The sequence below is a fragment of the Lepidothrix coronata genome, unplaced genomic scaffold (assembly GCF_001604755.1).
Source record: "Lepidothrix coronata isolate B3197 unplaced genomic scaffold, Lepidothrix_coronata-1.0 Scaffold48, whole genome shotgun sequence".
Lineage (NCBI taxonomy): Eukaryota > Metazoa > Chordata > Aves > Passeriformes > Pipridae > Lepidothrix > Lepidothrix coronata.
Window position 1 is genome coordinate 1841025 of NW_016690228.1, and position 14821 is coordinate 1855845.

At 34.3% G+C, this 14821-nt stretch overlaps 1 protein-coding gene across 4 annotated transcripts in view; it reads left to right on the forward strand.

Moving 5' to 3' along the window:
• Positions 1–14821, forward strand: part of LRCH1 (leucine rich repeats and calponin homology domain containing 1) — a 116492-nt gene that overhangs the window by 90225 nt on the left and 11446 nt on the right. For 2 of the 4 annotated variants that reach the window (XM_017815026.1, XM_017815028.1), the window contains 4 exons: positions 1–32; positions 3691–3828; positions 5625–5702; positions 13483–13740. The exon at positions 1–32 is cut by the window's left edge and continues 81 nt beyond it. In XM_017815026.1, the coding sequence (XP_017670515.1) occupies positions 1–32; positions 3691–3828; positions 5625–5702; positions 13483–13689 (455 nt within the window). In that variant the 3' untranslated portion in view covers positions 13690–13740. The remainder of the gene's footprint in view (positions 33–3690; positions 3829–5624; positions 5703–13482; positions 13741–14821) is intronic. The other 2 variants (XM_017815027.1, XM_017815030.1) reach the window with 1 other exon arrangement.

A 14821-nucleotide genomic window follows, 5' to 3' on the forward strand; every position in this document is an offset into this window, starting at 1 on the left:
AAGAGAGAGAGCTTGTGGAACAGCTACGTGAGGTATGTGGGTATTGGTAGAATTAATTTATGCTGAAGGAATGTCTTTTTTAAGGTTTCTTTTTGGAAAGTTGCCTAAGTAGGAGAATGTAAGAAAGGTTAAATGAGGCAATATTGCTTCTGCAAATTACACTGGTGAGACTGTTCCTGAAGTGCTTTATCACAATCATGTCTGTACTTCAGGAAAGGTTTTGTAAAAATGACATACAGTTAAACAGCATGCCTTGCACTGGTGGAATTAACCATTTATTTAATCAGAAAGGATGAAGTGATCACTTAAGAGAGAGGTCTAGAAACTATTTCCAAACAGCTGGAGAAATCTTCAGTTTTACAAGTAAAAGACATGAAATCTGTTAGTTAAAGCTGAAAGCAGATAACTAATGCCTGCAACAGCTTTCTTAAAAATTAAATGAATATTCCATCAATTGAAGATTTGAATACAGAAGGTGGTTTCCTGATACATTGTTTTGAATACAGAAGCTAGAACCTGATGCAAAAATGGCTGCATGTGGTTGCACAGAGTCTGTCTTACACACCTGATACCTTGGTAGCAGTTGTTTGTGTGACACCTATTTATGCATAAAAAAAAAAAAATGACAGCCTTTCCCACAAGGAATGTCATGACCCTGAACCTGTCAAGGTTTCCAGTTATGTTGCATCAGCAACAGAATAGATGGTATAATTGCACTCCTAAATGCAGTGCAAATCCTGAAACTGTAGGTGATTTTGACATCACAACTGGATTACAAGATTATTTGTTCTTATGTCATTAGCTTCACGGAATGGCTAATTGCAAAATTATGAACTTATTTTAAATAACATGTCTTCTATTATTTAATTTTAAAGTAGGAGGGTTCATTTTTTTTCTCTTTACCAAATACTGTTTAAAAGGCAGGATTTTAATGTAGAACTCTGCAGACTTTTATATTTTCATTGTCTTACCTCAGACCCTCACCTGCTTTAAGTATGATTTATTCTTACTTTGTCTTGCTCATTTTTTCTAACAGTTTTTCTAACATTTTTTCTAACAGTTTTTCTAACAATTTATCTTGTTGAAGACTTAATGTAGTTGATGCAATGTAGTATATTATGAATTCTAAACTTGAATGATGCCAGAAGGACAAAATGCAGGAATTAGATGAGACAGACTTACTGGTAATGGAGAAGAAAGTGGAAGTAGCATTAATAAACTGCAGTAGGATGTAGTTATTCTGAGCCTAGTCTATTCAGCAGCATCAGTGCAGCTTTTTACATTTATTTTAAACGTTACCACAAATATGTAGCAAGTCTCCAAGTAATTGTTCCTAAAAATAATCATAAATAATGTCCTCAGTGTTCCTGCCTTGTGTATTAGTTCAGTTAATCCTCACAGTGAAAAGTAGAACAAGGTTATTCACCATATCAGGCGTGATTATGGACATGTAATAAGGACCTCTCTACACAGTATTCATATTAGATGTTACCAGTAGTATTGGTTTTAATGTATTATTGACCTTTCAACTCCATGCACTATCCTTCTTTGCCCTTACCCTGAAACGTTGTGTATGGAATAGAAGTTATTTTGTTTCTTGTTAGATGTTTGATTACAAGTCAAGGAGAACATATAAGTCAATAAGTTTATACTTTATTCAATAGATATACCCATTAGTATATTTTGCTTTTTAATTGTTTCATGGTAAGTTAGCATTTAGAGAGATTACACAGAACTTGTAGCCTTAACCAAGTTGTGTGCTAAGCAAGAAGGAACAATTAGTACATTACTCAGGCTCCTTATTTAGAAATCTAAATGCACATTTACCTTTAGCTCAACCACTTCACCCAAGACACATATTGTGAGAACATTGGTGTTCCTTTCATACATTCCTTTTATTTCTGTAGAATGAGTGTGTTTTTGCAAAAATTGTTCCATCTCATAAAATATTTTACTTCAGAGACATACTTAGTTTTCTTCCATATGATTTTGTCCATTTGATCCATGGTCACTTCAGACAGTTGTCATCTCAAGAGTGATTTACCATTGAGCAGTACAGTCTAGCAAGAAATACTGGTTGATTTTTGTCACTCAAAAGGTAAACATACAGTACTTTTGACATGCTAAATGGAACAAATTGTCTGATGTTTAGTGTGGATGATTTTTGAAAAAGAGAGCAGTTCTTCAGTGGTAACAAAATTGAAAGAAACTGCTTTGAGTCTTCAATTTTATTTAAATCTAGTCTTAAACCCTGAACTCTAGCACAAAATGGCATTGAAATGGAATTGTAGGTGCTCATAAAAAAGTGGAGCCTGATCTATGCTGAATAGTCTCACAACAGACAAATCAGTGTTTTAAGGAAGTTTCTAGTTCATCAATTTATATAAATCTGCTTGTAACAGTTTTGAAAAAGTCTCAAAGTGTATTCTTTTATCAACTTATATAGCGAAAATGTTTTCTAATTTATCAATTAAACCAAGGTGGAAACAAACATTACATTAGTGAACATGATGCACTCTTCCTTTTGGCAATTGAAACCTACATGTGAATACTTGGGTAATGTGGTTAGAAAAACTGGGAAAATATAGTGAAACCCCAGAGGGCATTCAGGGCAGGCTATTTCTTGGTGAGGCCACCCAAACAAGGGATGTGTAAGGGAAAATCAAAGAGCTGAATTTCTTTAACTTGGATTTCTTGCTTAAAGTGCCGAGAAGATCATATGACTGTCCCCAGCTGCCTGAAGGGTAGTAAAAGAGAAAATAAAGCCCAGCTTTTCAAAGATGAACAGTGAAACAGTGAGAGACAGTTGTACAAATTCCAGAAAAAGAAATTTCAAGTAGCTATAAGGAGATATCCAAAACTTAACTAGCCGAGGGTCCGGTGTCGCTACAAATTTGTTAGAGCAGGGAACCTTCAGAAATCCCTTCCAGCCTACTTTCTCTTTTGATTCTAAAAAGAATTATCTATTCATAGATATTCATATTCAACCGGTATAGGTTGAGGTAATGTGTTAATAGAGAGTAATGATGTTAAAGAGGTTCAACTAGGAATAAGAAATAGCTATTTAAAGATAATGGAAGTAATTATCTCTAAGTATAGAGTTAGAATGTTTTCAAGATTGGAACACAATTCAGGAAACTCATCATATATAACAATCTTATTGTGGATTGTTGGGCTTTTTTTTTTTATTTCTCAAATATTTTCAAAAATATTTTATTTTCCAATATCAAATTCTTTTCATTGAATCTTCCATTTTACTTAACAGATATCCAAAAATTCTCTTTTGCCTCTGAATGTTTTGCCTTGCCTTACCTGTTCTTCTGATCACTCTTATGCTTCTAAGTAATTTTTAGGCTACTAGAGAAAGATCACTTTTTACTCTCCGCTTGTACAGTCATTAGCGCAATGTCGTTCTGGTTCAATGTGCTGGTGAAAAAGAAATTCAAGATTGATAAATAGAATGGTAATGGGGGAATGGTTAAAGAAAGGAGCCACATGTAGTTCAGTCACATATCTAATTGCATGCAAATGTGTTTTTATACATTTTCTATACAGGAATTGTGTTTCTTGGTAAATCAAAACTCCAATAGTGGTTATGCGTCTATAGCACAGGAGATAAAGATATATATTCCCTTTTTTTCCCCTTGATCCATTTCTATATCAAAGTGTACATGCCTTCTTCATTTGCAGAACATAGAAACAAGACTAAAGATTTGTTTGCCTGAAGACCTGGGGTCAGCTCTGATGGATGGTGTCGTTCTCTGCCATTTAGTAAATCACGTTCGCCCTCGGTCTGTAGGAAGTATTCATGTACCTTCACCAGCAGTAGTAAGTTGCATGTTTCTTGCTGCATTGAAATGTTTTATCAATTAATGTTTTATTGCTAAATGATGTTTGGTTACATGAACCAGGTTGCTGTTCAGTGAACGTTCTTTGCTGTTAGGGGCAACATTTACATTATTGCAAATTCAAATGTTCGTTAATTTTTGTGTATTATATATACATATATAAAGTGTGTGTGTATGTGCGTGTGAATAAAATTATCCTGCCTTTCTCTGATCTAGAAACAAGGTCAGATATTTTCATAATAGCCTTTTTGTTCAGAACAGTATGAAAATCTGTGATTATAAGTTTTTATTCTAAAAAAACCCAAATTTTAAAAAGAAAATTTGCCCCTTGTTTGTTGATTGAAAAAATATGAGGTTAACTTTAGCAGTGTCTGGCTTAGCAGATGCCATGTTACTAAAACACTTAAAGCACATATTAGCATATTCTTCCCGTTGAATTAAATGTACAGATGATTCTTTTTACCTGCAGACAGAATTGAATAAAAACTTGCATTGTAGTGATTTAATATTGGCTTGCCCAAATCTAAGGACCTGAGTATTTCAGGACATAAAATCAATGTAATCTCCGTGTGCACTTCTTGAAACTTAGTTTCCGTAGTGCTTTCTCTGTTTATGTCTTTTTCTTGGACAGATCATTGTTCCGGATTTCTGATAACAGTCTGGTTCTGAAGAGGTTTTGTGTGTTTTCAGACTGCCTTTTTTCTTTTTAATGTTCACATTAGTAAAAATTTGCCAGATACTCGATTCTGAGAATACCATGTGGATTTGAGGCAATCTGTAAGAACTTCCAAGAAGACAGATTTAAGGAAAAGATATTTTCTCAGGTGGTCTAGTGGAGTTTTGTTTGCTGTTACTTGATTTAAAATAATTTCTATCTTTGATAAAAATATGACATTGCCAAAATATGCAAACTTTAATTTCTGGGGCAAAAACTTAAGTTGTCTTGCCACATTTTTAGAACAAATATCTTGTGGTGTTTTCTGCAACAAAAAACGCATCTTTTAAATTTGTTTTCATTTTGTTTCAAGTTCATATTGATTATGTTCTTTTGCTTGAAATAGCCTTCAAATTACTTTAGCCTAGAAAATCAGTTCTTTAAAGTCCTTGCTACTAGGAGGATATTCAGGAACTACCAGTGTTTCGCATCTTGCATTGAAGAAGTAAAATAGCAAGGAGTTTGCATTTGGTTTTTCTTTAGTCACATGATATTTCTGTAAGTATTTGGTGAATAGTCCTGAGTAAGACAAATTATGGAAATATTTGAGATTCTGCTGTAATAGGAAATTTATTTTTCAGAGACACTAAAATTGTGTATAGTTACTATAAATTTGTGAGTACACAAAAAATTCAAAAGGAGTGAGCCTGATAATTAGTTAAATCTGTTCTCCATGATGGACATTAAAATCCTTCATCACTTTATTTGCTGTCCAGAAAATAAATGTTGTCTGTAACAAATCTTTATAATAGGCATGTTTTAGAACCTCACAAGTTGGATGTGAACAATTGGAGATCTAAATGTGCTGGTGACTTTAAGAGCTAAGTAAAAGCACATGGCATCCACAATTTATGCGCTCTCTATTTGTAGGCATGATGCTTTTAGAGTTGATGCTGAGCAGAAATTGCTCAATTTGCAGAAGTGTTGAGCAGAATTTTATGCATTGTTATCAGGAGAAATTTGAAAATGGAGCATCAGTACAAGAGTAATGCAATAGGTAAATTGACCAAATGAATGTTTTTGACTTCTTTTGCCATAGACTGTTTTTTTTTGTTTTACAGCCTAAACTTAGCATGGCCAAATGCAGGAGAAATGTGGAAAACTTTTTGGATGCATGTAGAAAACTGGGGATACCAGAGGTAATTTAATTAAGTCTGTCATTTCTAGATGTTAAAAATCCAAACATTAATTACTTTAAAGCTGAAGGATAACTTTATGAACCACAGGTTTTCATCAATAAAGATGCTTTTTTTAAAAAAATTGGTCTAAATGTGATTTAATACTACTTTAGTGCATTTAAGTTGCTCATGTCATAGCACTTAAAAATTGCAAATTTTGTCTTAAATTAGTAAGTCAGTATTGTCTCTAATACCTCCTTATCTTTGCCATGGAAAGTAAGTAAGGAATTGTGATAATTAGATAACATGTAATTAGCCAAAAGCTTGCTAATTATTTTCATTGCACAACATTACTGCATTTTTCCTCATGCTTTTACAATATGAACTTCATTAATTTTTTTATTTTCCTTTTTTTACAATATTTCCTTTTTTTACAGTATTGGGTAGTCTGTGCATTGTAAAAGTGACTAATAACACTCATCTCTTATACTGAAACATTTCTACAGTGATTTGAAGAAAAGCACTGTATGTTAGATATGGAAAGTACGTATGTATAAGGTTCTATGATACAGGTATAAATGTTTCAGGAGTTGGAAATAGGGAAATTGCAGTGTTTGATATTTTCTGCTTTTCATTTAAGAATGGCAGCATTCGTCATGTAATTTATTCTCATCTTTATAACTAAAAAATGCTGGAGTTCCGTTGGGAACACTTCAAAGACTCCCTTATGGTCTAGAAGAACCTATTAAGTAAAAGTTAATTTCAAAAATGTGACCTCAAAAGAAGGTAAAAGTATTATACAAGGTCTTTTTAATTTGAACACAGGAAAATTGCATTATGTATTTTCACTGTTGCCTACATATGACAGTATAATGAAGCCAGTTCTTTTTAATCTGTTTCAAGAATACTGAAATGAAAGAATATTTTGTGTGATCTCCCCCACCATCCCCTTGGGGAGCAGATGGTAATGAAAAGATTTCACATTAGGAAAGAATTCCAATTTGAATTTTTTATGTTTTTTTCTGTATTTTAGAACTTGATTTGGAGGACAGCAAAAGTAACAGATAATTTTTGCTATTTGTAGGAATTTTGAGGGGGAGACTTTATCTTACAGTTCCAATGAATAGTTCATCATAAATTTAATTTGTCAATTCAGTGTAATGGCTGGGTCTCTTAAGCTGTAATAGTTCATTTAGTTCCTGTAATTATGTAATTTATTATGTTAGAATGCTTTCATCTTAAAGATAAAATTTCATTTTAAAGAAGATCCAGATCTCAGTGTTGTGGACTTGTAGACATGGAGTGTTTGTTAAGCTGCCCCAAAGCTCAGTGTCTTCTGATGCATCATAAGTCATCAGTGAATTAGAATCAGATATTTCTGTCGATAGCCTGTTGGGAAAGAAAAGGCCAAGAGCAGTTTTCATTGCCGTCATGAGATCTTTCAGAAATGGAAATAGAACAGAAATATTTACAAAGTTCCTTGCAGAGCAATATTACAATGGGTAAGCTAAGCCTTTACAAGTTTTTTTATTTTTGAATTTCTATAAGTAAGCTTTCTGGAGAAACCCCTTTTTGATTTTTTTGAATAGACATTTTCATATATATATTTATTATCCCTCCTTTTTATTGCTTCCATTGAAATTAGTGTTGAATGTTTTAGGATTTTCAAAAAATTTTATTAAAATGTATTTGTTGAAGAGTTGCACAGAAGCTTAAGCACAAGGCCACATCTCACCAGTCTGATTTATGAACTAACCGTCCTTATGAATCTAAATAAGCATTAAGTTCTCTTGAAGGGAAAAATTCATTCACTTTAACATTAAATGAATGGCTTGCAATTGTAAATTTAAAAGAGGTTTTAAGTACTCTAAGGATGTTCTTTTTTGTTAGCTATTGTATATACGTATATACAATCTACAGCAATATAAAATCTACAGCAAATGTATATATTTGCTGTAGATTTTGAAAATACATTATGATTTGGAGCTAGCTGGTAGATGCTAAAACTTTGCTGTGTGTTGGAGGGACATGTATTAGAAATGCAAAGTTGTGTAATAGTGAGTATGACAGCTGTCAAAGTTTTTAAAGAACTACAGATGGCGTGCTTAATGCTGCTTTTGATTGATGAGTTGTATGTTGCCTCACTGTCTGGAGAAACAAGTAAAAGGAGTTCAGTGAATTATTACTTTTTTTTGAAAACAAGCATCTTATATGGAAAAGTGATAAGTTCCACTTTTGGGTCCTCATACCCATAGATAATTGGGCTTTTTGGTGATACTTGTGTCCATGTTTAGTTCCTGAGAATTAACTTGAAATTCTGTTGCACGGGTTTTTAAAGGATTTAGAATGGTCATGATTCATGTTGGTTTCTTTTCAGTTATTTAAAGAATAGAGTACACACTATTTCCTGAACTCCACAGGTTTGGAATAATACCCTTTAGTCTTGTAAAATGAAAACAAGAAAATAGCTAAGTAATTACTGTGCTGTGCTGATGTGCATGGTCTCTTACTTCTGTGGTTTTCAGCATTCAGTTCTTGGGTTAAAATTGCTTTGCCCAGAATGATCGTGGGAAACCATACAAGTTTTGAAAAATGCAATTGGTGCCTAATATGTCCCACTGAGTATCAGACATTGTCATCTTGACCAAAGAACCACAAATACAAAATTCAGGAACGTGAGTGTCTCTTTATAATGATGTGGTATGTAGATGATTCTGAAAGCCATTACCTGTCAGATGAGAATTTGAGTACAATGAGGGACATGTTGAAATTGCTTTCTGTTAATGACCATATGATGCTCCTGATTGCATGCAGAAAGGATGTGCTGGATCATATGCAAAAGGAATATTTTCGGTGTATGGTTCTGACCCATAATAAACTAAATAGCAAGGTCCTGGCTGCACTGGCAACCTACCAAAAGTGTGAGAATTGAAAGGCAATCAAGTTGTGTCCAGTTTTGCCACTAACCTTTACTGTAGCACCTTATCAGAGATCCTTGTAGATCATTTTTTGAGACAAAACAACATTTTTGTTTGATGAGAAAGGAATGGTGTCAGTTAAGTATCAGAAAGCCTGAAGATTGAGAAAATATCTGCTGTGTCCCTCAGGAGATATATGACAAAAAGGTACAGTCTTTGTCTCTTGGAAAATTACAAAGGAATACTTTATTTTGCTTTGTTAACTAAGCCCCACCCAATTACCTAATCTCCTCTGTAAAAGTGATAGGGTGACAAACACACTGACTTTTTGGCTGGTATTGATTGAATAAGCAAGTGGCAGTAGATGTGTGATAAATAGGGTTGCCGGTCCTACTGCATTTCTCAGTGACATGCAGTACTTGGATGGTGCCATTTACTGGACTACATTGTTAATGTCACATGGACCCACAAATGACACCACTCACATTGCCTACCCAAAAGTGTTCACCTATATTGCACACACCCTCTCATGCTTTATGGGTTTAAAAAATAAAGCTATTTTTTTATTTATTTCTCTTGCCTGTAAGTGTGGGCTTCAAAGTGTCATATGTACCACTTCCAATGCAGTTTTAATCTTCCTGGTAGCATCTCATCCCAGAGGTTTTAAAAATTATAGGAAGAGTGAATCATTATCGCATGAGTATGTATGTGAAGTTATGGAAGTATTTTGATTTCAACTGCTCTTTCATAGAACCAGTAACAATATATGTAAACAATTGCAAAAACATTCATACACATTTCTTCAACTTGTCATTGCCACATCAGTATTTATACTAGTAGCAAAGAAGTAAACTTTTCCATTTTAACCTGCAAATTAATAATTTAATTAAATTTGAGCTGTTATTATTGGTAACTATGTTACAGAGTATTTTTTCATATGCACTTTCAGTAGTGTTAACAAATATTTGGTTTTTGGTGGGCTGAATGATACTTTTATTGGACCCAAGATTTAGATCAAAACAAAGCTGTAAATGCAATATGTTATTTGAAAGGCAAAAGTTACAAGTTTTGGGTTGCATTTCTTCTAGTTCTCAGTTATGAACAAATAAGGCATATCAGAAGTAGGATATTCTAAGCATTTTTTCTAAAAAGAAAATGAACAAAGTATTTTCAATGTCTGTGAAGTTAGCTTTTTACAAAGACACAAATTTTTATGATATGCAGATTACACTAATGTAGTATCTTAGACCTTTTGACCCTTTTTGGGGCCTCTTCAGGTCAGAGAAATTACATTAATTTTTTTAAAAAGGAAAGGACTTTCCCCACATACACACCTTGTTATTCTTCATATAACTTGAAAAAAGATAGACTTAAGTTATCACGATTAGTACTAGAACAGTAATTTTTGTTGATAAAAGTTAGTGATAAAACGAAACTTTTCACAGCCAAATGTTCCAACAAGAGTTTATCCAAGATTCTGTATTCCAGTGCATCAGTAGGGATGCAACATCGTTTAGTGGGACAAGTTATATCTTGGATGGGAACAAGAGACTTCTGCCATGTCTCTCAGATTTTCAGTCAGTTACATGGTGTAAACATAGTGAACAGAAAAGAGTGTGATGGTAAGAAATGGCTTTTTGGATCTCAAGTCATCATATGAAGATGCAGATTACAAAAGATTTAGCTGTGCCCCTTCCTGTGACTTTCAAGTCCTGCAGATGGACCTATTACAGTGTTTCAACCTCCTCCTCTGAAAACCAGGTCTACTATGTTGCAATGTCTGGCAGAATTATTCTAAAAATCCGTGTGATTTGTGTTAGTGTAAGAATTGAAAATTAAGTAAAACAATAAAATAAAAAAAACAGGAGGCTTTTGTATTCTAAAAGTAGCAGAACAAAGTAAAGAAAGCAACCAAGCAGTTGAGTGTAAGGTGTTTTATCTTCTGTCTACCTGTTAGTTGATCAACTGGTAATCGTGTTTCTCAGTTTAATGAAAGGTATGTTATCATTGCCACTTATGCTTGTTTTCTGATCACTTCACATAATCAGTTACTTCTTCATTGTTTCATCATGAGACATCCATGAAGTTGCAGTAAGTTTTATGAGGTATGACACCTTTTTCCACTCTTTCCTTCTGGACTCGGTAATGTACATTGTTTGGCCTACAGTGTGGAGTTAAGTAGTTCAGTACTCTGTCAGTTAGAGTCCTGAAAGCATAATTCTGAGGTTCCTTTCATTTGAGTTTTGAATATAGTGCATATGCACTACAGGTTTCATTCCTTAATGCACTTCTGCAAACTTACTCTTGATTTTTTTTACCAGGGTCAAAATTTGAGGAGGTTGGTTCTGAAATGCTGTCTTGTTTTCACAGTCACTACTGGGGCATGTCGAATGAGGGTGGTTTGTGCACACAAGCAGCTGGTTATGATTTTGTTGTTCCACTTCTGTCTTACTGTGTTTATTCTGTGTGCATGATTTTGACAGCTGTATGATTTAATCATATAGCTTCATAGACATGAAAAGTCAGTCCATAAATGTAATGATTCAGTATATGTATCTTTTTAGTTCTTACCAGCAACAATTTCAGTCCCATAAATAAGAGGGCAGTGCTTCCAATAGATGGGTGAGTGGGTGGTTGTCTTTGAGACTTTGGGTGGGGGTCATGTACTTTTTCACTATTTCAAGATGTCTTGTTTTAGTTTTGTATTTTTATTTCACAACATCAGTAAAATTCTGGTAACTGCAGTGGAAATACATTCACCATTACTGAAAAGCTGTTTGTTTTTTTATCTACAGCTACATTACAGAAGTTTAAAATACATGAAATATAAACATTTTACATAAAGGGTGAATGTGACACCACGTTATCCATTTGTCACAGAACACACAAAAGTAATCAGACGTTTTTAGGGCTTTCCCGGGTTTCATTGAATTTCACTAAAACACAGCATGGCAGTTTCTGTAGGAAGTTTCTTCTGCATGTCTTGGCTGTTTCTGTATGCTCCTGCTTCTCCTGTATGCTCTTTAGGATGTTAATCTCTGGTTAGCAAGTTCATCAATCTCTGTGAAAATTCAAGCTATTATCAGCTCTCATTCTCTAACTCTGAAATTACTTCCTTCTCCATTCGACTGTAGGAATTGTAGTAGGAATTGTTGGCATTGTTTTGGGGATTTTGGGACAAAGATTAAAAAAAATTCCTTGTTTTAAAGTTCTGTCAAATTTTTTTAATATAAATTTAAGTTAAATGTATGATAGATATTTATTTTTGGGATGGATTTGCAACAGGTAGGAACTGAGTCTTGTATGCTTTTATAAAATTAATTCAGCATTTGCTAAATTTACTGGTGTCTTTGATAAAAGTGCAATATATTACATAGTTGATAGTCCCGAGTGGTTTGCCCTAAAACTTGTTTCTCTGGTAAGCAGCTTGTGTATGTAGGTGTTCTTGAATACAGTACTAATCCTATCCCATTTTTAAGCAAGATCAGCATGTTTTGTGCTGTTTGTGAGTTTTCATGCTCTAAAAAATGCCAAATAGAGTTGCATTGAAGTGTATTATCACACTAGAGTTTTCAGTTAAAAAAAATTCTGAAAAATGACTGCAAAAATAATGTTGTTGCTAGGCAGTTTGGTTCCCCCCTCTGCATCTGCTGGCCTAAGTAACAAAATTTTGCAGCTTTTGACTCCTGGTTAAGCTAGAACCAGTCATGCTAAGCAAAAAAAATAAAAATAAAAAGTGTCACTTTTTTCTTTGTGTATGAATGACAGTTCCGACTTCCAGTTTTACTAGTCACTTTTCAGGATAGAAGGACCTTTTGAATATTTTAAAGTTAATTTTATCTCAAACTGGACCTTGAAACTTTATGCTAACAGGAAACAGACATTGAACTTCCATGTCTTGGTTTATATGGTATACTGTCAGTTCATTAAGGATGTGAGAATGAAAAGCTACTGCAGAAACATAATGTTCCTCTCAAACAGGGGAACTCTTATTACATGTAATTTTGTTCAGTAAGTATTCATTATCTTAGTAAGGCCTTATTTGCAATGTAAAATGGTGTATCTTAGATTGCGTTTCGAAAGTACTAGTGTTGCTTGCTTTGATTTTAATGTTAAATGTTGTGTGAGCATATTGATATTATTTTTGCATATTACACTTCATTTTATATAGGTAGTCTAGAGTAAATTGCCACATCAAGTCATTGATACTTTCCGAAGATGGTATGGGAGTGTAACCTGCTAATAATTTAAAAATGCTACCTAAGGAATTTAGCATCCAATTCTGCAGTCTAGAAACTATTAAAGTTAAGTATAGTTAGTGCTACATTGACTTTTTCAGTTTCTATCCCGGGGTATGATTTAAGTTGATATTTGAATACCAAGTTTTAGATTATCACGTTAGAGAATTTTGCATACTTTTAATGGTTCCTGTAAGTACTTTTTCTTGATGCTTCGTATTGCTGCTGCTGCTTGTGCTTTTAACAGCTTTCTAACCCACTGTTTGCTATTATATAAGGTGGATTTTACAGCTGGTTCCATTTAAGCATTTGAATGAGGCCCAGATGGCCAAAGGTGTGCAGATCTCAGTGGAATGAGTGGATCACATGCACCTCCTCACTCTTGTGAATTTGGGCATAATTTTGGAAGGATTCGAAGACCTGAACTCTTCTAGTTTAACATTCTGATGTTATATGATAGCTTCAGTATTTAGAGGAAATAAAAGAAAGCTGGAATGTCTAGCGAGTAAGGCAATAGTCAGAAGAAGCTATTCCTACATGTTTATGCTAGAATATTGTGATAATTTATTTATCAATATCTTTCTATTTTTGTATTTTTAATTTTTTGCACTCTTTTTCTGTTCTAATGGCTGCCCTTCGGGATAGGCTGACCTCTGCTCTCCGTATGACATCCTGCAGTCGGATATTCGTCACATTCGAAAGACTGTTGACACTCTGCTCGCCCTCGGGGAGAAACCCCCACAATCAACTTCTACTTTTCGCTCCTGGGATCTAATAGGCTTTTGTCTTTTCCATATACTTTTTATAGTCTTGATGTATATAACTTATCACTGGAATTTGCTAACAGCATAACCTGTTCGCATGTGCACAAAAACTTTCTGCTTTGTCTCTGACAAATTACAGGTACTTAATTTCCTTCCTTTGCCTTACAAACTTCTCCCTTTCCCTTGCTTCCCTTCCTTGTAATATCTTTATTAATCTCTTGAAATAGGAGAGAGAAGGAGTAGCATCTTGAAGGCAAGTCCCGTATCTTCTATCCCCTCTAGCTCTAGTTTAAGAACTTAGGTACCTCTATATTTATAGTTTTTCTTTCATGTTGCCTAGACTACACACTAAATGGGTTAAAGCAGTGAAGCTACTCTTATTCCACTTTTGGGTGTAGGCTAGATGTGTATCACAAGCTAAACAGAACTAAGCCTCTTACTTTTTGTGAAAATCCAAAAATGCTGCAGATATGGAAGTGACTGAGGTGGCACTTCAACAGATAATAGTATTTTCTGAGTTGGTGCCATTTATCTCTGCATATGTTTTGTTACAAGCACTTAGAGAACTACCTTTCAAATTACTGTTATTTTTTAATTCTTTATATTAACAAGAGTACTGTAACTTTAAAGATTGTTGTTCTCTCTCCTGTTCTGATTAAATTCCATACTGGCGTAGTTACGTTTTCCTACTTACATTTTGGTTTTCTCCAGATTCCATAGAATATTCTTTTTCTTCTGCCGCACAAAGCAGTGTTGAACTGCTTTCAGACACTTGCTACATTACACCCCAGAGATGACTGTAAGTTAGCAGTGGGTATGAGCAAGCCATAGAATGCAGGGACTTGGGAATGTTTCAGGATGAAGATCATATGGTACAGAGTGACACAGTAAGACAGACTGAGAATAAACTGTTGGACTCCTGTATCTGCCATTCTTGTGTGTGGCGTCAAGCAAGTCACGTCACTATCTTCTTTGTTTCATCACCTGTGAAAATGCAGGCACTGTTTGTTTGTTTGTGTTTATAGCAAAGACAGTGTAGCTCGGAAAACACATCATCTGGGCAGACTCCAGCTTTTCTATCCTAGAAGGTTTTAAAGAAAAGGTTAGACATACATTAGCCAGGAGGTGTTTTGGTATGTTTGAATTCTGCCTGTGATTGGACTACCAGACTGATGACCTCCATTTCCCTTCTAGTTCTGTGTTCTGTTCATCTACTGTAA